Here is a 17,457-nt window from a genome sequence, read left to right as displayed (position 1 = left end):
CCGCGGTCGTCGGGTGTCAAAACTCCGACATTCGGCAGAACAAGGCGGTGAAGCTCAAAATTATGCCGTACACTTTCTGCGATCAACGATGAACTCTTGACACGAAAGGACATTCTAAACTCACAAATACCGTCATAATGGCCGCAGCGAGTGACAAGGCTCGCTTTTACATGGAACAGTCGGTTCCCGAACTCCAGGAATACGAACGCAAAAAGATCTTCTCGCGCGAAGAAATCACATCGATCGCTCGCAAGCGCTCCGAATTCGAACATCTTCTTAACACACCTGGCGCCGCTACACCCGCCGATTACGCTCGCTATGCACTATATGAAATGAATCTGGACACATTGAGGAAGAAGCGCTCGAAGCGTTTGGGGATCAAGTCCACCGCTTTCGCTGGTCAAAAGAAGATCTTCTTCGTTCTGGAGAGAGGCGTGAGGAGGTTCCAGGGAGATATGGGTTTGTGGATGCAGTACCTCGAGTTCTGTCGTAAAGAGGCAGCGAACAAGAAGTTGGCAAAGGCGTTGACACAATGTTTGAGAATGCACCCGATCAAGTGGGACTTGTGGACATGGGCCGCCAAGTACTATTTCGAGCAGCAGGCCGACATGCCCTCTGCGCGCAGTTACATGCAAAGAGGCTTGAGATTCTGCAAGAGGGAAAGGAAACTGTGGTTGGAGTACGCCAAGTTGGAGATGCTCTACGTTGCAAAGATTGCTGCGCGACGAAAGATTCTGGGCCTGGACATTGAGAGAACGGAAAAGCAGATCGACACGACACTGGACGCTGATGCCGACATGATGGCACTGCCGGATGTCACGGCGGACGAGATCAAGCCCGAAGGTCAACCCGAGCCCAAACAGGCAGTTGACGAGGAGGCACTCAAAAAACTCGCCGCCTCGCCTGCCCTGAACGGCGATATTCCTCGCATCGTCTTCGAAACCTCGATGCGCGACTTCAACGACCCTTCCCTGGCCGAGGATTTCTTCGACGTCTTCGCTGCCTTCACAGATGTCCCCTGCACAAGCAGACTATTGCAACACATTATCGACTTCCTCTCCAACCAGGAATCCGTCTCTAGCAACATCAGCAAGCAAATCTGCCTCGCAAAACTCGAGCTCCTGGACACAAACACATCTGAAGCCATCGAGTCCGCCGAATTCCCTCTCAAGCTCGCCAAAGCACTCTCAGTGCTCAAGAAGGGCATGGGCGAGTCACCCAAGCTCAATGCTGATTTGGCTGACAAGGCTATCGCGCTTCTTCTGCCTTACTTCAAGTTTGAGCTTGACGAGGATATTGAGAGAGTTCTCAGAAGTGCTGTCGCACAGTATGTCCGTGTTTTGAACCAAGGTAGCTTTGATCGTGTCAAGGCTGTCGTCAAGAGACAAATCAAGGCTGGCAACCAGGCAGAGGCTATCCTCCTTATCGAGATTGCTGCTAAAGCCAGTCCGATCCACAAGGCTCAACTCGAAGCTCTGATCAGCTCATGATTTTGACCCCTAGCATGACTCCGCTATAAGATCAATACAAGCTTCGGTATCATCTTCCTACTCCAAGGGGACAACGAAAAGCCACTACTTCCGGTTGGAGCTTGAGCACTGGATCGCCATATCCGGTCCACCAGATCCTCGAGCCACGCCGCTCGCACGCCAAACATGGTGGCAAACCATACCGGGCAGACAGCTACGGCAACGTCGAGCGACATTCATCAACGCCGCTAGGGAAAGGCTGGTCTTGCCAACCACGGGCAAAGAGGAATGTGACCTAAACAAGGAGGATGGTGGTGCTCATAAAGACCATCAAGAAGATTGGGCATGACCGGATGAGGTCACGATGCACAAAAGCCGTCACCGTATCACACGCTATTCGAGCAAAATCATACAGTCACATCGTTTGGTAAAGTCTGAAGTAGTGATGATATTATGGACGCAATAATAATGTTATGAAAGACCACGAGACAAGCGTCAATTGTAACTGTCTCTCGCCTCACGAATATGATTGTATGAAGCCTCCGATCCAACGTGACAACATTTTGTCGACTGGATGCGTTCTCCATGTACCTCGTGTTCAATGTGAATTGCGAGCGCTTTGCAGCAGTTTGTTGCCTGAATCTTGTCTGATCGGAAGCCGCATCTTGTGCCAGAGGCCAAGTCGAATCTTCCTTGCATTGCTGGTAAGTCCTGTAGATCAAGTGCTCGTAGTTGGTCTTGGTGTGATTGGTGTTATCGATGTTCGCCTTCTCGATCGTCTGAGATGTTGATGACAGTTGTTAGGCCCGCGGCCAAGATTCTAGGTCTCTTTGTTGAGGGTCGTTGAGTTTCTGGCGGTACGTAAGGTACGTAGGCGTTGTCAGTCAGAGAAGAGCAGACTTTTGAGGACTCTTGGTGGGTGTGGTAGGCGTTGCAGAAAGACGCCAGGTCATCAATGAAGAATTTGAGGGACCGGTGAATGCGAGACTCGACAGGCTCCAGAAGTATCCTAACCATGATAGCCAGGTACTCTGGAGGGTAACACGTCATATTTCCCATTCTCGAGCTTTGTCGAAAGTGGACCTCTTCACTTGCCAGGACACACAGAAGGTTGCTGATCTGCAATACGTGTGGTATCTCGTAGATACACTCAACGACCCTGCGCTCTACCGGCCCAGCTCGGTGTGAAAAGCTCAAGAGCATTGTTATCGCATCGTTTTCGAGCTCAGTGATGCTCCGTTTGTCAGCGAAGACAATTAACTTCGCGATGTGGTAGTCGAAGCGCTCCGACCCATCAAGAGCCGCTTCAACACCCTGAGAGTCGAGCTGCCCTTGATACAGCCAAGCGACGAAGGTCCCAAAGATGACAGGATCTTCATCGTCCAGGACGATCTTTTGCTTCTGTCCTTCAGCGAAGTGGCCATCTAAGGCTGCCTTGAAGTACTGAGAGCAGTCGCAAAGAAGCGACTTATGAGCAAAGAACTCCTGGACATGCAGGCCATCCCCAACTTCGATGCTTGCGACCGGACCAGAAACAGACCTCCTAAACACTTTCAGTTGACCGTCAAAGTTTATAGAACTGGAGCATACCTGAACGATCCTGCTCCCCTGAGGCGGCGAGACGAATCCGTCATAGTGAGCTGTTCGTGAGTTGACACTGAGTTGTTGGTGACTGTCTCAACTGAAAAGAGACTTAGGTCGTGTCGAGTCTCGATTCAGAGGCGCGATCGGTAGAGGATGAGAGTTAGTGCAAGCTGCCTGAAACGAGGAAGCTATGGTGTGTAAGGGAGAAGAGAAGAGAGTGTTTGTGACTCGTGTAATTGACGGTTTGAACAAGTCTTGAAATGAGTTGAGATCCAGCAATGTATAGCTTCAGTGTGAAAGCGATGCCCGATGTCACTTGGAGCAAGAAGTTACGAGCAGTCAAAGGAAACGAACGAGTACTGAAAGTTGGTGTTAAATGAAGAGCTGTTGAGATGTCCACACCTCGGAGGAGGTCGACAAATGAGCCGGTAGTTTGGTGAAAAGCCTGGTCTCTGTGCTGGATCGATTTACGGATAGTGACGACCTGGTTACTGACCCGGTATTCTTTGCCAGTTGCGCTCCTTGTGTTAGCCTCGCTATCGACGAACTTGCTACCAACAAGATTGTTGTTTAACAATTGGCCGAGCAGAGACTATGTGCCTGCGCGTGATGTTCCGCTGCTCAAGTCTTCGAAGCTGACGATTATCCTCGTCAAGGGCCGTCATTGGGAGGCATAAGAACAAGGGAGGGAGATAGATGATCATAAGGCTGTTGGTATTCGCTAATTCGACTCTGCCTTTTGCAGCGACAACTCCAAACTCCGAGCGCTGAAGATATAAAGACCATTTTCACTGTCCGATGAAGATTCTGCCCTGCACAATGGTCAGCAGGGAAATCACACTAGAACCTTGATAGTACCCACAGCCATGACGACGCAGCAGACGCTGATGTACGGACTCAGACGCTCGCCAATACGTGCTGCTCTCCAGAAGACAGATGTGAATCTTTATCAAATGTTAGCAGTGAAATGGCATTCGGGATACAGGGGTTCAAGATACCCATCCTTGTGCTTATCCATGATTGCGGGAAAGACACCATGTATATAGGAGCATGTGCAGATGAAGAGGAGGATAACCAGTAGCAGAGACTGGAAGTTGAAGAAGGCAGACTGTTGGTTGTCAGTATGTAAGACTTCTCTGCATGTCACACATGTGATTGATTTGGTACCATTCTGATGATGAGTTTTGATGGGTCGTTGGTATTTATCAAACTACTCCGGGTTGCAAGCTGTATGGAAGGCAGGACTGTCGGCAACGCCCGGACGGGCAGTCGTAGTTCCAAGTCAGTCACGACAAGCCTCTGGACACCGCTCCTCGACGTCTACGAATACGTGACAACATTGCACGACTGGGGTGAAGTGTGTACACGTCTCCCGACTGGAAGCTAGCCTACAGCGACACTCACCTTGGTGATCCCTCACCACCACTGCACACGAGCACACCACGCGCGCATTCCATGCTGGGCCTCCAAGAGCGCTTCATAGCATCCTTCGACAGCCTGATTCCACCACAACCACGACAATCAACTTCTCACAAACACAATGGCTGAACCACGCATGCGCCTCCGCCAAAAAGGCCAACAATTCTCCAATCCAGAACGTGTGTCTCGTCAACCTTTGCCCTCACTACTGCATCACTAACACCACACACAGTCGCTGGTCTCCTCGAAGCATTCGGCGACACACAACCCCTCCCCGCAACCCTCACAACCCTCGACGAAATCATTACCGACTTCATCATCGAAACCTGTCACAGCGCCGCCATCTGCGCCTCATACTCGCGCCGTCAAAAGATCAAGGTCGATGACTTCAAGTGGGTTCTGCGAAGAGATGCAAAGAAGCTCGGCAGAGTGACGGAAATTTTCTTTGCTGAGAAGATTCTCAAGGATAACAGAAAGGCTTTCGACATTGGTACGGGAGAGGGTCTGGTGCAGGGAAAGAAGGGTGCTGTCAAGGAGCTGGGCGTTGATGACGAGGGAGAAGAGGGTGGCAGGAAAAAGAAGAAGAGAAAGACCGAGGCGTAGAGTGGCCACCGGGGAGGTGAGACGGTCGGAGGGCGACATTGTTATCATTTGGAATTCTGGTCTTTAGCGAGGAGTTTGATGGAAAGGTGCAACAAGGGCATCAACGGGGACAAGGGAAGCAGGAGACACTGCGCTAACATCACACTTATGACTTTGACGAAACACACAGAGGTTACCTCATGATTGAAAAACGAAAAGTATATCTTGACTTGTACATAACTGAGGTCTATAATTCGTCAACGAGCATGAAGTGTTCCCTTTTTGTGCCTGTCGCTTCTTCAAAAACGCCTTTCAAGCCGAATCGTCATGGAATCCACCCGCTCAAATGCTGTCTCTTGTTCGTGCTTAAGCAGCGTGCTCGTACTTTTGGGCGTGAGCGGCAATGGCACGACCACTGGGGTCAGTCTGGTTGGACCATGTAGGTGTCCATCTCATGACGGTCGAGGCGCAGTGAGGGGGGAAGTGCTCGTCGAACATGCATCTGTACCAGTATCTGTGCAAATGTTAGTGTCTTGTCGCTTCTCAAACTACTAATCGTGACTTACGCCTCCTTGGTGTCGGGAATGTCGTCTCCCCAAATGGCCTTGGGGTTCTTCATGTCCTCGTCGCTCACGTGCAATTCTGCCGTGTCCTTGAGGCCGTCGATCCAGCCGTAACCGACACCGTCACTGAACTGCTCCTTCTGTCTCCACAAAATGTTGTCGGGAAGGTAAGGCTTCTCGCCAGGCTCGTCGCTGGTGTCGAATGCCTTGCGGATGATGTATTTCTCAATGTGGTCCTTGTCGATCAACTTGCATTCGGGGTCGATGTTCATCGAGTACTCAAGGAACTCCTTGTCCAAGAAGGGCACTCTAGCCTCGAGACCCCAAGCCGATGTCGACTTGTTGGCTCTCAAGCAGTCGGCCAAGTGCAAGTTGCTCACTCTGCGGACAGTCTCCTCGTGGAAGGCCTTCTTGTCGGGTGCGTTGTGGAAGTAGAGGTAACCACCGAAGATCTCGTCACTGCCCTCACCACTGAGAACCATCTTGATACCCATAGCCTTGATCTTTCTGCTGAGAAGGAACATGGGAGTCGAAGCGCGAATGGTGGTAACGTCATAAGTCTCGAGGTGGAAGATGACATCGGAAAGAGCATCAAGACCCTCTTGGATGGTGAAGGTGAGGTTGTGGTGCTTGGTTCCCAAGAACTTTGCGACTTCAAGGGCGGCCTTGCTGTCGGGTGCGCCGGGCAGACCGATGGAGAAGGAGTTGAGTTGAGAAAGAACGGGGATGGTGTTGAGCTTGTAGTCCTCGTCAATACCAGCCAGCTCCTCCTCACCGTCGGTGAAACCGTTCTGCTCTTGCTGTGCGTTGTGTGCAGCCTGCAGCCTGAGGGTCTCTCTCTGCGCGATGGAAGCCACCAAACTGGAGTCCAGACCACCGGAGAGAAGGACACCGTAAGGAACTTCGGCCATCAGGCGCTTTCTGACAGCTCTCTCGAATTTTGTCCTGAGGGTCTTGAGATCGACAGGGGTGGTGGGGATGTTGGTAGGCTCGACCAGCCACTTGGGGGTGAAGTATCTGGTGATTTGGTCCGTCTTGGAATCGTAGACGTGGCCGGGAGGGAAGGCAATGATGTTGTCGCAAACTGGGTGGAGACACTTCAACTCGGAAGCGAAGTAGACGGCGCCAGGGGTTTCGCTGGATCGGCCCATGTAGAAGGTGGTGACACCAATGGGGTCTCTGGCAGCAATGACTCTGTCCTGCTTCTTGTCGTGTAGGACCCAGGAGAACATGCCATCGAGGAACTTGGGAGTGTCGATGCCGTGTTCCATGTACTGCAAATCATGTCAATCGACGTCCAGATCAAGCTTGCAAGGTAGTCGCGTACCAGAGGAATGATGACTTCACAGTCAGAGTGAGTCTTGAAGTCGTAGGGCTTGCTGAGGTGCTTGCGCAGGACCTTGTGGTTGTAGATTTCACCGTTGACGGCGAGGGCAATGCTGCCATCCTCGTTGAGCAGAGGCTGGGCACCCGAGTCTAGCAAGAGGGTCGAGTCTTAGCAAAAGGTCGCAGAGCATGTCTTCCTGGCTTCTTCACATACCAACACCAACGATACTCAGACGCTCGTGGACCAGGATGGTGTTGTTGGAGATATGGTTTCCACTCCAGTCGGGGCCACGGTGGCGGATCTGCTTGCCCATGCGCAGGGCAGTGGGCTTGAACTTTTGCACATCGGGATGGCTGTATACCAGTCAATACGAGCATCGAGGGGCACGCGATCCGAGCCATATCCAGAATTGATGCGCACGTACCTGTGGCAGGCAAAGATACCACACATCTTGGGCAATGGATTGGTATGTATTCGGGAGTGGATGAAGGAAGCAAAGTGTCGAGACTCAAAAGAAGCACCGAAGTAGTAACTAACACTGGCGCGCACCCTGTCAACCTTTGACTCACCAATTCTGGGCGGCCGTCAATAAATTCGAGTGCCATCTGCGATTCCCGCGCGACGCCAACACGGCTCCTTGTGGCTCCGTTGTCGGCCCAGTCATCAGAACTGCCCGCCGACGCCCTTGGTCCCCAGCTTTCCCCTACCGAATCAATCTGGTTATGTAAAAACACTGCGCTACGGGTAATACCCTACACTAATAGATAGATAGGCCGCGTATAACCACGCTTTTCTGGTGCTCAGCTATCGGGGAACATTGACTGTGACGGCGTCGCCGGTTAGGATACTACAGGTGGCAGGGGATCGAATTTCTTCTTGGGCTTTTCACCTTCGTCATATTCACATGCGTGTTCACATGTCATGATTGATGTCGCCAGGGTCGTCCCCACACCATCACTTTCAAGGTCCCATACACCACTTCTGATTGATCAGACACGCTACGCCGCTACTCAAGCCTCGCGACATGTAGCAAGTATCATTTGACAGATTCATAAGACATTTTACTGGTTGGTTCGTTGACCACAGCAAAAATTGGTAGTCCTTGAACTTTGATGTTCGAACGTCCACACTTGTAACAATTAGGAACGACTACGGAGTGCGAACTACAGCAAAGGATGTATTGTCACCGCCATATTTTGCAACAATGTCCCTCATGTGCATGGCCACTTGCGACACTAGGTGAAGGTCGCATAATATGTTAGATCATATCTGAATGAGTGGTACTGCTAATTCCCGGTCTATATCGAACAGGCCCCCCTGCAAGCTATTTTGTCTCAAATGCTCATCCCCGAACGCCTCGCCAAATCATGCTGCAAAATACGTTAGGGCTCATAGCTTATCTAACAACCAGAGCAGCGCTGGGTACAAGACCCGCCTCCTTGAGGGTTTGACCGAAGTCCGAGCTGTCGTAGACCTTCTTGGGGTAGTTCTGGACGAATTCGGTGACTTGCACACCGGGCTCCTGGCCAAGAGCCTGGGCAACCTCGAAGAGAGTTGTTTCGACAGGGAAAGTCCTTTGGACAGTTCCAGCGGAAGTTTGAAGTCGCAGTCTTGCCTCTGTGTAGTTCCCGGCCGTTTTCGGTAGGGTGGGCTTTGCAGCAGGTGTAGGCTCGGCAGCGACAACAGGTTGACCAGCACGAGCAGCCTTTTCTCTCTCGGACTTCAGGCGACGCTCCTCCTTGTCTGCGGCAATCTTTGCCTGGATACGCTTCTTTGCCTCGACATCAGCCTGCTTCTCACGCCTCTTGGCTTCGGCTTCCTTGATTTGTTCTTTCTTGGCCAAGTCCTCCTTGATGTCCTGTTGCTCCTTTGTTGCTTTGCGACGGATTTGATCGTTGCGAATCTTGTCCTGCTTGTCCTGTTCTGACTGGCCGGCACGTTTGGCGGCAAGCTTTTCGCGCAGCTCTACAAGCCTAGCTGCCTTTTCCTCCTCGGTCAAGGGAGCAATCTCTTCTGTGGACTCTTCGAAGTTCTGGTGCTCACTGTAAAGGGTAGGGTGTCAGCGCGAAGTTGGAGGCGACACAAGTTGGAGACACATACGTCTTGTTGGCGTGGAACTCTGCTTGAGCGGTGGATCTGAACTTCTTGCCACAGTCCTTACAGAGCAGACTTCTGGCTAGCTCACCAGGCTGCAGTGACAGGGGCGATTCCTCTTCGCCTTCATTCTCCTTGAGTTCCTCGATAGACTTGTCGGCGTTGTTGCTAAGCCAATCGACGGCGGCTCCCACTAATCACATGTGTAAGCTATGATGCGAGATCTGTTTGAGGTTGAGAGATACGCACGGTTGCCTGCCTTCTTCATGGCGAGGGCAGCCTTCTCACGGTCGAAGCCCATGTCGACGAGGTTGTCGATTTCGGAAGACATGATGGTGGTTGAATTTGAACTTTTTGTTACCGAGACGAGGTTGAAGGAGCGTCTGGTGATGGTCGAGTCGAAGGCGGAGATGATGTGCAGTAGCTGCAACAAGTGGTTAGATGAGCAGCACGATGCACAAGGGCGGGGAGTGAAAGTTGGTGAAGCTCAGTATGCAAGTGCGTCATCAGGGCACGGCTCGAGATGCGCTTGGAACGTGCCTGCCGTCATTAAGCCCAGCACCGGGCACTTCCTACGCGTCGCCGTATACCACCCTGCGATTTCACTCACACCTCTTGTTCCGAGCACCGCTTCTGCCTCTGCTTCTCACCTCCTGACCGCAGCTCATCTCATCCTCAGCCAATCTACGCGCCATCCTCTCCCCACAATGTCTGTCGAGTTGGACCCCGTCGAGCTCGGATTCAAGCGTGCGTGTCCATGTCCGATCTGCCTACATGTACCCCCTCTCTGACTCGTTTGCTCAATAGGCCCGTTCACCCACGAGGTCGCCCAGGTCCTGCGCCTGTACAACAAGAACTCCGACCCTGTAGCCTTCAAGGTACTGCCCTTCTAATCTGCGTGTGCGACAATCGTGCTAATCTCAGCTGCCTTAGGTCAAGACCACTGCCCCCAAACAGTCAGCCACCTGCTCTCACCACTCTCCCTACTTCAGCTGACCATTCTGCAGGTACTGTGTCCGACCAAACTCTGGTCGCATTGAGCCTGGTCAAGATGTCGAAGTCCAAGGTACGCAGTGCACGTGGCCCTTATCCGGAAGATATGCAACTGACCACCATCGTCACCAACAGTCCTGCTGCAAGCAATGAGAGAAGATCCCCCACTCGACGCAAAGTGCAGAGACAAGTTCCTTGTCCAATCTGTCGCCATTTCGGCCGACAAGGAATATCCCAATGTTTCCCAGATCGTACGCCGTCTCTGTTCCGCCAGAAAACCAGCCACTAACACCTGACCAGTGGTCTCACATCGAACAAACAGCAAAGTCGTCGATTCAAGAAAAGAAGATTCGCGTCGTCTTCTTGCCCCAAGACGGCGCTGCCGACTCTGGTGCCGGTGGCCACATGGACGACTCGATCGCTACCTTCAACTCCGCCTCACCCCAACCTCAAACTCCTCAACGAGGCACCGACGTAGGAGCCGTTGGTGCCATCTCTCGTCCAGAAGAACGCCCTGTTGACAACAAGCACCTCGGAGATGCTGTCGAGTCAGCCAGAAACCCAGCAACCGATAGAAACACCACCTACTCCGACTCCTCGACTACCCAAAGCTTCATGAACTCTATCCCTACATCGGCTGATGACATCAAAGCCAAGCTCGCAGAAGCTCAAGCTACCATTGCAAGAATGAGCCAAGAAAGAGACGACCAGGGACTGCGTCAGCGAAAGACCGATGCGGTCAACCAAGATTCAAAGGAAAGAATCTCGGCTGGAACGACTGGTCTTGGTGTGCAGAAGGCCCCCGCTGGCGGTGTCCCCGTTCAAGTCGTCGCCGGTCTCTGCCTTTTGTGTTTCCTGATTGCCTACTTCTTCTTCTAGGCGCGATAAAAGGATGGCTGTGTCGGAACACACAGCATGCGCCCACGAGTGATGCATCTCGGTGTCGTCTGACTGCTGGATGAACCATAGCAGTGCAAAGACTGCACGTGCTTGGAGGTTGGAGGTGGTCATGTTCACGGTCCTAGAAGGGCATCATTAATGCGTTCGATTGAGAAACGATTCTTCTTTGGGGGGGGAAAGCGCAAAACGGGAAGCCTCTGTTTCTTTTCTGTAACAATTCATCTGCTTCAATCATCTTACACCTTGCATGATTCTTTGCACACGAAGCTCAGGCTCCACCGCATCCATTGCTTACTCACAGAGACTCAGATCTCGCATATAGAGCACGCTTTCCACAAAAGTCTTGACCGTGGGCCGCTTCGACAATTAAGACGACGGAAACGATTGCAGACGTGGTATCTGGCCATGAAAAGAAAACAACGCCTTGAGTTACCCACATGACCTGTTACCTATGCCGAAACCTTTGCCTTCTTTGATCCCTTCTTGCCGTCTGCCTTGCTCTTAACACGTTTGGCGCCTGCCTTTTCTGCAGGTGCCGCCTTCTTGGTCTGCTTGACCTCAGGTTGCTCTTCTTGCTTGTTCAAGACAGCAGTCACGTCGGCGCTGGTGATCAGAGGTGCGGCTTCAGCCTCACGTGTCTCCTTGGTGGGAACCTCCTTGACATCGCGGAGAGCGGGCATGTCAAAGTCGTATCCCAACTCCTTGAGTTGTGCAGCCTTCTTGCTTCTGGCCTCAGTCTCTCTCTCGATTCTCTTCTCCCAGCCCTCTCTTGTGGTACCTCTCTTCAGCATACCGCCCTCAATCTTGTTGCGCGGCATGACCTTGAATCTTCCACCCTCGCCCTTCCATAGCTTCTCGTGGACTTGCTCGGCGGGGATACGTCTGACCTGCAGAAGATGGCCGAAAAGCAAGTACTTGTCCATGGTCTTGGCTACAATCTCGGCGACTGCGGCAGATCCGAACTCGATGAAAGCGTAGTGCTTGGAGCGACCGGTGAGTTTGTTGCGTGCCATTCTCAAGTGGGTGATGTCGCCGAATTGGCTGAAGTACTCGCGCATTTGCGCCTCGAAGAAACCGTGCGGCAGACGTCTGTGAACTTTGTTAGTTGTGGTTCACGAGAAGTAGGTGGCACGAGGCAGACATACCCAATGTAGATGACCCCGGGTGTGTTCTCGTCGTCTTGCTGGGCTTCCTTCAACTGCTTGCGGACCTCCTTCATGTTGGGCACAGCAGGGAGCTTTTCCAGGGCAATGCCATCGTCTTGCGGGTCGTTCTCGTCGTCACTGCTCTCAAAGCCTGCAAGTAAAGCGGCAGTCTGGTCGTCCTCTTCGGCCTCGGCCTCGCTGTCTGACTCGTTGGCGAGAGCAATTTCCTCCTCCTCAACAACAGGCTTGGGGCCAGCCTTTGCCTTTGCCTTTGAGACCTTTGATGAAGCGCTCTCGGGCTTTGCAGCCTCGATAACGGTAGTCTTCTCGACTTTTCCAGGGGCAGTCTTGACAGTCGTCTTCTTCACAATCTTCTCTTCCGGCTCCAGGAAATCCTCGGCACGCTTTCTTGTTGATCTGGTGGTTCTGGCAGTTGCGGCGACAGGTGCATCCTCCTTGGTCTCCTTCTTAGCCTTGGTCGTGGTAGCGGTAGTCTCTGTCTTCTTGAGAGCAGACTTTGGTGCTGGCTTCTCGACAACGGTAGTCTTGACCTTCTTGGTAGTTACGCTGGGCTCAGATGCGCCTGTTTGGTGATATTAGTGTCGGAACAGCTAGATTGAGAAATAGCCAGTTACTGACCCTTGCGCTTGTTGCTCTTGCTATCGATTTTTGACATTTTGACGTGAAATTTTGCAGAATTAGTTGTGGTAGAAAAGGTAGAGGCGCTCCTATGAAAATGGCGGCCAAAAAGTTTCTGAGATCGTGAAATCCGGGGAGGCAGACGCTCTCCCGACGCGCCGCTTGCGCTTCTCCAACCACCCACGCCAGTGGTCTATCTGCTTTCTAACAGTCAACCTCACCAATCATGACCAACAAGCAGCACTCGGAAAATGAAATATGGGACGACTCTGCTCTCGTACAGTCCTGGAATGAGGCGCTCGAGGAATACAAGGTAACATCCTGGTCTTGCCATGTCTCACGATCACGTGCTTAATAGCATTTAGAAATACCACAGCATGTCTGCCAGAGGTGAAAGAGTTGAGGATGTATTAGATGTTGTTGAGAAAGAGGAGCAGGCGCAGTAAGTTCCCCTCAAATCAGATCAGCCATGTCGTGATAGTGATGCTAATGTACACCTGCAGAGTCACTACAAATCTTAAGAACGAGACCATCGATGCACACACTGGTCTTCCACCTTGGGAGAGGATCGAAGAAGACAAAGGATTGGCTCCGAAAGCCTCTACAGACTCGACAGATGTATCTATTGGTGCACAGGCAGTCAATGCTACTGTCCGTTCCACACCACCAGGAGTGTCTCAAGTACTTCTTGACTCTGGTGAGTGCATCACACGCTCATTACTTTATCAAAGCTGACGGAAACAGTTCAAGATGAGAATCTCAAGGCGCTCATGACGTCCTGGTATTTTGCAGGATACTACACAGGTCTCTATGAAGGACAACGAAAGGCCCAGGCCAACCAGGAGCACACAGCCCACTGAACGTGAGCTCCGTACCAGAGTTCTACCATCTTACCTACGTGTTGGAACAGATATGGCTAAGTACGCTACTCGACCGGACGTCAGAATTGCCTGAGACCCTCGCACGTCATCTCGTTGAGGCAGTCTCTATGACCATCGATCCAGCGCAGCTCGCCAACAGTCTTACTCAAAGATCGCTGCCTTCATACAGGCGACATCTGAGCGCAGCACTTGTATGCGGGTCCCTCTGTCAAAAGCTCACTGTCAAAAATACAGGCAGCGCTAGGCACACTGCCGTGTGGAGAACAAGAGCAAAGAGACGATCAGGACTTCCAAAGTGTAAGGCAAGGGCCAACTCCGAAATCGATAGCACTGAAGTAGACGGGACAAAGAGATCAGCTCAAAAGAAAAAAACGCGTTTTAATATCCTCTAGTACTGGGACGATTAGACCTCGTCGAAAAGAACAAATCCATCGCTGAACGCTTTGCAAACGGATGTTGTTGTAATGGCCCGAAAATAGTTGACTCCTGCTCGCCGGCAGCCTCGATTGCGCCTTGATGTGTGTTGATGTGCAGTGAATTTACTTCTTGCCCTCGGCGGCCTTCTTGGCGTCGGCTACAAACATGTCAAAAAAAACAACGATAAGAACAATCAGAGAGACGGACCTGCTGCCTGCTTTGCACGCATAATAGCGGCTGCATCATCCTTGGCCTTGGCCTGCTCGGAGCCGGACATCTAGATAGATGATTAATGAATATCACGATTGCACGCTCGCGAAGAAATCATACGTTGTTCTTGTTTTTCTAGATGAAGGCAAGATGTCAGCAAAGCGATCTCCCTTAGAAAATGTTGATCCCTGTTGAGAAAAGCTTACGACGTTGCCGGCTGCCTTCAGGGTCTTTTCACGAGCTCTCTCCTTTTGGTTACCGCGTGCCATTTTGATTGAGTATGAGGGTGCTTTTGGGAAGAATGTTGCGGTGTAAGGAAAGGGAGGAAGAGATCGCTGCTCGAGAAAAGCGTTGGACAGAGGCCGGCAGAAAGAAAGTTGACTGGCAAATTAGACCCTTCCATTTGACCACTTTAGCACGCTTCGGGAACGCGGGATTTGTTGTCGCCGCTCCCGCTTCCGTAGAACAAACAAAACTTCTAGAAGACTAAGGTAACACATTCAACCGGGCACTTTACTCCACACAAGTCGCGTCTGAATCCTCGGTCTGCTTCTCTCTGTTCTCGTCTCCGAACACCGTGGTCAGAACGACCCAAACGGAGCGCTGATATACGAGGTTCGTGTTGATGACCTCTATCTGCCAGTCAAATGGCAATGCGAGGGCTAGGACGAGCTTGGCGCACTCGACCATATCGCTCTGCACACCAAGTATAATTCTCAGAAGTGTTTGGTCCGATACATGAGGGCCAAATGGCCTTGACTGATTAAGGTAGGGAGTCCACAAAGTACGGTAAATGCCAACAAATGGTATCATTGTTGCCAAGATGACACGCCGTCAACGCTACGCAGAAGTACCTCTGCGCAAGCCATGCAATGCGAACAAGTACTTCAAAAAGAATTTGTGCTTCATTGTCCACTATCCAGTAGAAGAGGTCATCGATGCCTTCCAAGCAAGATGTTTAGGCGCCATCCTTTGAAACCGTTTCTATTATTGACCAGCGGCACCACGGCGCTTGCAGCCTCACCAGAGAGTTCGTCCCAGGTCCCACTCCAACGCGATGCTACCTACGCTCTCCTTTCTGGTGGTCCCGGGGTGAAGCGAGCTGTCACAAGGCACAGTGATTTTCTAGATTGTACGAGCCTTCGTGGAGAGCCTGTAGGTAGTCGCCAAAACGACGAATCTCGTCGGACATCGCGGCGCTGCTGAAAAAGACCATGCATTGACTCAGCTGCGAGTGGAAGAGGGGTTGTGTTGTTGGAGTAGCACAAGACGTCTGAGAAGTTGTTTCAGCTACGCTGAAGAAGCCACGAGCTCTGACGGCGCTTAAGTGAACAAAGGCAGGCTCTGTCGCTTTATTCTGCTATTAAGCTTCTTCGATTCTTTCTTGCTTCTTCTTTCATTCATTCACATTTCCTATTGTCCTTGATATTCCCATTGTCTTCGTTCAGTCGTATCGTGTCTTCCATATCTAATTGATTCACCCATGCTCGAGTTTGTCTCTCTTGTTTCCTTCCACAATTTTCCCGTAACGACTCCTTCTTTCTTGCAGTAAATCGACCCATCAAGCATCTGCTGGCCAGACTGCTGATTATCCCATCAAACGCGAATGTTTCTCAGGCTTTGGCCTTCCAAATTGTAAGTCTTCTGCCCTGTTTTATGGCAAGTCCTCGATCTAACGTGTGGTGAAGATCTATATATTTACCTTTCTTCAAGACCCAATCGAACAAGAACACCGACAGCATGACATTTTCTACCAAATCACTGGCTGGCTCGGGCTATGTCATCCTCAATGTGCTCAAAGGTATGAACATAACTGGATTGCTCGCCATCATCGCTGCAAGCGTTTTCATGCTCATCAAGACAACAACTGATTCAAGCGTAAGTACCTATTGTTCGTCATGTTGTATGTACCCACTGACATCAATTAGTTCTTCTTCTTCGATGCCGTCACCCATGTCGTGGTCGCATCGGTGGCCATATTCCTGATCGTGTCAGAAATTGGCATTTTCAGTGGCTACTTCGCTCGCAACTGGCCTTTGCTCAGCCTGGAACATGGGTTCGTGGGCCTTGCTTCAGCCATGGTTGTCCTCGCCATGCACGTTCTGGCATGTCTCAACAAGCCCAGCAACAGCAAAGAGCATCTAGGTATGGCCTTCTGGCGGGTTGTCATCATGGCTGGTATCCTGAACCTCATCCTTGGAGTGTTTAACCTCATCGCAGTAAGTCTTTGCCTCTTCTAGTATATTGACAGGAGAAATCACTAACTGGTGAATAGAGCTTCGCATTCCGCAACAGTACTCTAGGTATCACAGCGCGCCAAGTTCGTGCTCGAGGAGCTGAAGCAGCAGATCTGGCCGCAATTCAACGAACTGCGAGCACAGCCAAATCTATGTCGTCTCGAATCACAGCCGACAGCTCGCTGAAACAGTTCCGCACCAGCACAAAGGAAGAATACACCTTACCTTCGTACCATAGTCCCTCGCCCGAGCCTCAACAGCAGCGAACACCCGTCTCACCTTCTTTGTACTCTCGGGCGACCTGGTGTAGTAAGAAGAAGTTCTTCGGCCGCAGAAAGGAAAGCGTCGGGCCTCCGCTCCCAGTCAACATCTCAGCACCCTATGACTTCGAGTCGCAATTCCCACCAACCATTGCGAGACCCGACTCGACTCTGCATCCCAGTCGTGACACCGAGAGCGAGACTCACAGATGGAGAGCAGATCGTTAGGCAGGTCGAAAGAACGGCAAAGCAGCTTGGTAAAGATTCAAGCCATCGTTTCGTATCATGTCATTCTCATTTCCCTCAACAATATTACTGTTCTTTGTCATCCTAGTGCCCCTGTTTTATGTGTACCATGTTAAGCATGTCTGTCTCGGCAATGAAGGGCCAAAGCTACCTCTTGTGTTATCACTACTTCCACTCTCATCTTCAAAATTCGTAGAGCGACAGCCGCAATAAGGTATAGACAGTTCTCAGACCAATGCGATTTGCGCAGAGAGTTGAGGAGAGGACTAAACCAAGTAGGAAACGCTATTATCTAAGACGATATCGTGCCTTTGGACAGCTAGGCGTGACAGACTTCAGCACGTGGAGAGGTCGTTACAAGTGTGGCGCCCTGAAACCGGATCCGCGAAACATGTGTTGTGCATTTAGACGGCTCACGACATGGAGTGAGGAAGTCCAAGATCTAACAGCGAAGACAGCTTGAGCAGACTCAATGTATGAGTAGAAGTGAC

General features: G+C 51.4%; 13 protein-coding genes across 13 annotated transcripts; 6 read left to right on the top strand and 7 right to left on the bottom strand.

The window, feature by feature from the left end:
• Positions 1-137: 137 nt before the first annotated feature.
• On the top strand, positions 138-737 carry AUEXF2481DRAFT_60829 (uncharacterized protein; the record flags this gene model as incomplete). The annotated part of the gene is made up of 1 exon (XM_013493330.1): positions 138-737. A coding segment is annotated over one exon (600 nt), but the record flags the coding sequence as incomplete, so codon positions are not given.
• A 1,053-nt stretch (positions 738-1,790) lies between these two features.
• On the bottom strand, positions 1,791-2,139 carry AUEXF2481DRAFT_127386 (uncharacterized protein). Its single transcript, XM_013493329.1, has one exon. It carries the CDS (start codon positions 2,054-2,056, stop codon positions 1,877-1,879), a length of 180 nt encoding a protein of 59 aa, XP_013348783.1. The 5' UTR covers positions 2,057-2,139; the 3' UTR covers positions 1,791-1,876.
• An 83-nt stretch (positions 2,140-2,222) lies between these two features.
• Positions 2,223-3,103, bottom strand: AUEXF2481DRAFT_24628 (uncharacterized protein; the record flags this gene model as incomplete). The annotated part of the gene is made up of 2 exons (XM_013493328.1): positions 2,223-3,012; positions 3,060-3,103. The coding sequence occupies 2 exons, from the start codon at positions 3,101-3,103 to the stop codon at positions 2,223-2,225; spliced, it is 834 nt and encodes a 277-aa protein (XP_013348782.1).
• A 707-nt stretch (positions 3,104-3,810) lies between these two features.
• AUEXF2481DRAFT_34479 (uncharacterized protein) lies at positions 3,811-4,161 on the bottom strand (the record flags this gene model as incomplete). The annotated part of the gene is made up of 3 exons (XM_013493327.1): positions 3,811-3,865; positions 3,916-3,997; positions 4,052-4,161. Coding segments are annotated over 3 exons (216 nt in total), but the record flags the coding sequence as incomplete, so codon positions are not given.
• A 112-nt stretch (positions 4,162-4,273) lies between these two features.
• AUEXF2481DRAFT_34478 (uncharacterized protein) lies at positions 4,274-5,546 on the top strand. Its single transcript, XM_013493325.1, has 2 exons — positions 4,274-4,651; positions 4,705-5,546. The coding sequence occupies exons 1-2, from the start codon at positions 4,594-4,596 to the stop codon at positions 5,073-5,075; spliced, it is 429 nt and encodes a 142-aa protein (XP_013348779.1). The 5' UTR covers positions 4,274-4,593; the 3' UTR covers positions 5,076-5,546.
• AUEXF2481DRAFT_232 (uncharacterized protein) lies at positions 5,421-7,394 on the bottom strand (the record flags this gene model as incomplete). Its single annotated transcript, XM_013493276.1, has 5 exons — positions 5,421-5,568; positions 5,621-6,891; positions 6,945-7,093; positions 7,158-7,297; positions 7,369-7,394. The coding sequence occupies 5 exons, from the start codon at positions 7,392-7,394 to the stop codon at positions 5,421-5,423; spliced, it is 1,734 nt and encodes a 577-aa protein (XP_013348730.1).
• Positions 7,395-8,340: 946 nt separating this feature from the next.
• AUEXF2481DRAFT_231 (uncharacterized protein) lies at positions 8,341-9,369 on the bottom strand (the record flags this gene model as incomplete). Its single annotated transcript, XM_013493274.1, has 3 exons — positions 8,341-8,986; positions 9,045-9,231; positions 9,288-9,369. The coding sequence occupies 3 exons, from the start codon at positions 9,367-9,369 to the stop codon at positions 8,341-8,343; spliced, it is 915 nt and encodes a 304-aa protein (XP_013348728.1).
• Positions 9,370-9,745: 376 nt separating this feature from the next.
• On the top strand, positions 9,746-10,910 carry AUEXF2481DRAFT_230 (uncharacterized protein; the record flags this gene model as incomplete). The annotated part of the gene is made up of 6 exons (XM_013493272.1): positions 9,746-9,785; positions 9,846-9,916; positions 9,972-9,994; positions 10,046-10,104; positions 10,167-10,282; positions 10,332-10,910. The coding sequence occupies 6 exons, from the start codon at positions 9,746-9,748 to the stop codon at positions 10,908-10,910; spliced, it is 888 nt and encodes a 295-aa protein (XP_013348726.1).
• A 470-nt stretch (positions 10,911-11,380) lies between these two features.
• AUEXF2481DRAFT_24623 (uncharacterized protein) lies at positions 11,381-12,752 on the bottom strand (the record flags this gene model as incomplete). The annotated part of the gene is made up of 3 exons (XM_013493322.1): positions 11,381-12,020; positions 12,077-12,659; positions 12,716-12,752. The coding sequence occupies 3 exons, from the start codon at positions 12,750-12,752 to the stop codon at positions 11,381-11,383; spliced, it is 1,260 nt and encodes a 419-aa protein (XP_013348776.1).
• A 189-nt stretch (positions 12,753-12,941) lies between these two features.
• On the top strand, positions 12,942-13,575 carry AUEXF2481DRAFT_228 (uncharacterized protein; the record flags this gene model as incomplete). Its single annotated transcript, XM_013493269.1, has 4 exons — positions 12,942-13,028; positions 13,081-13,157; positions 13,219-13,412; positions 13,460-13,575. The coding sequence occupies 4 exons, from the start codon at positions 12,942-12,944 to the stop codon at positions 13,573-13,575; spliced, it is 474 nt and encodes a 157-aa protein (XP_013348723.1).
• A 525-nt stretch (positions 13,576-14,100) lies between these two features.
• On the bottom strand, positions 14,101-14,532 carry AUEXF2481DRAFT_34473 (uncharacterized protein). The gene has a single exon (XM_013493321.1). It carries the CDS (start codon positions 14,490-14,492, stop codon positions 14,313-14,315), a length of 180 nt encoding a protein of 59 aa, XP_013348775.1. The 5' UTR covers positions 14,493-14,532; the 3' UTR covers positions 14,101-14,312.
• Positions 14,533-14,727: 195 nt separating this feature from the next.
• Positions 14,728-15,629, top strand: AUEXF2481DRAFT_127232 (uncharacterized protein). The gene is made up of 2 exons (XM_013493320.1): positions 14,728-14,930; positions 14,996-15,629. The coding sequence occupies exons 1-2, from the start codon at positions 14,849-14,851 to the stop codon at positions 15,427-15,429; spliced, it is 516 nt and encodes a 171-aa protein (XP_013348774.1). The 5' UTR covers positions 14,728-14,848; the 3' UTR covers positions 15,430-15,629.
• A 334-nt stretch (positions 15,630-15,963) lies between these two features.
• AUEXF2481DRAFT_24621 (uncharacterized protein) lies at positions 15,964-16,948 on the top strand (the record flags this gene model as incomplete). Its single annotated transcript, XM_013493319.1, has 3 exons — positions 15,964-16,101; positions 16,152-16,442; positions 16,499-16,948. The coding sequence occupies 3 exons, from the start codon at positions 15,964-15,966 to the stop codon at positions 16,946-16,948; spliced, it is 879 nt and encodes a 292-aa protein (XP_013348773.1).
• Between the last annotated feature and the right edge of the window lie 509 nt (positions 16,949-17,457).

This window comes from Aureobasidium subglaciale (assembly GCF_000721755.1).
Source record: "Aureobasidium subglaciale EXF-2481 unplaced genomic scaffold scaffold_0, whole genome shotgun sequence".
NCBI classification, from domain to species: Eukaryota; Fungi; Ascomycota; class Dothideomycetes; order Dothideales; family Saccotheciaceae; genus Aureobasidium; species Aureobasidium subglaciale.
The sequence above is the reverse complement of the archived record's forward strand: the minus strand, read 5'-3'. Positions and strand labels throughout refer to the sequence as shown.

What these genes read in the sequence shown, in the direction of transcription:
- AUEXF2481DRAFT_34473 (XM_013493321.1), bottom strand. Translation starts at nt 14,492, where the DNA reads ATGGCACGCGGTAACCAAAAGGAGAGAGCTCGTGAAAAGACCCTGAAG.
- AUEXF2481DRAFT_127232 (XM_013493320.1), top strand. Translation starts at nt 14,849, where the DNA reads ATGACCTCTATCTGCCAGTCAAATGGCAATGCGAGGGCTAGGACGAGC. An exon ending in CATATCGCTCTGCACACCAA is followed by an intron (nt 14,931 to 14,995) that starts GTATAATTCTCA and finishes TGATTAAGGTAG; the next exon opens with GGAGTCCACAAAGTACGGTA.
- AUEXF2481DRAFT_34478 (XM_013493325.1), top strand. Translation starts at nt 4,594, where the DNA reads ATGGCTGAACCACGCATGCGCCTCCGCCAAAAAGGCCAACAATTCTCC. An exon ending in ACAATTCTCCAATCCAGAAC is followed by an intron (nt 4,652 to 4,704) that starts GTGTGTCTCGTC and finishes CACCACACACAG; the next exon opens with TCGCTGGTCTCCTCGAAGCA.
- AUEXF2481DRAFT_127386 (XM_013493329.1), bottom strand. Translation starts at nt 2,056, where the DNA reads ATGGAGAACGCATCCAGTCGACAAAATGTTGTCACGTTGGATCGGAGG.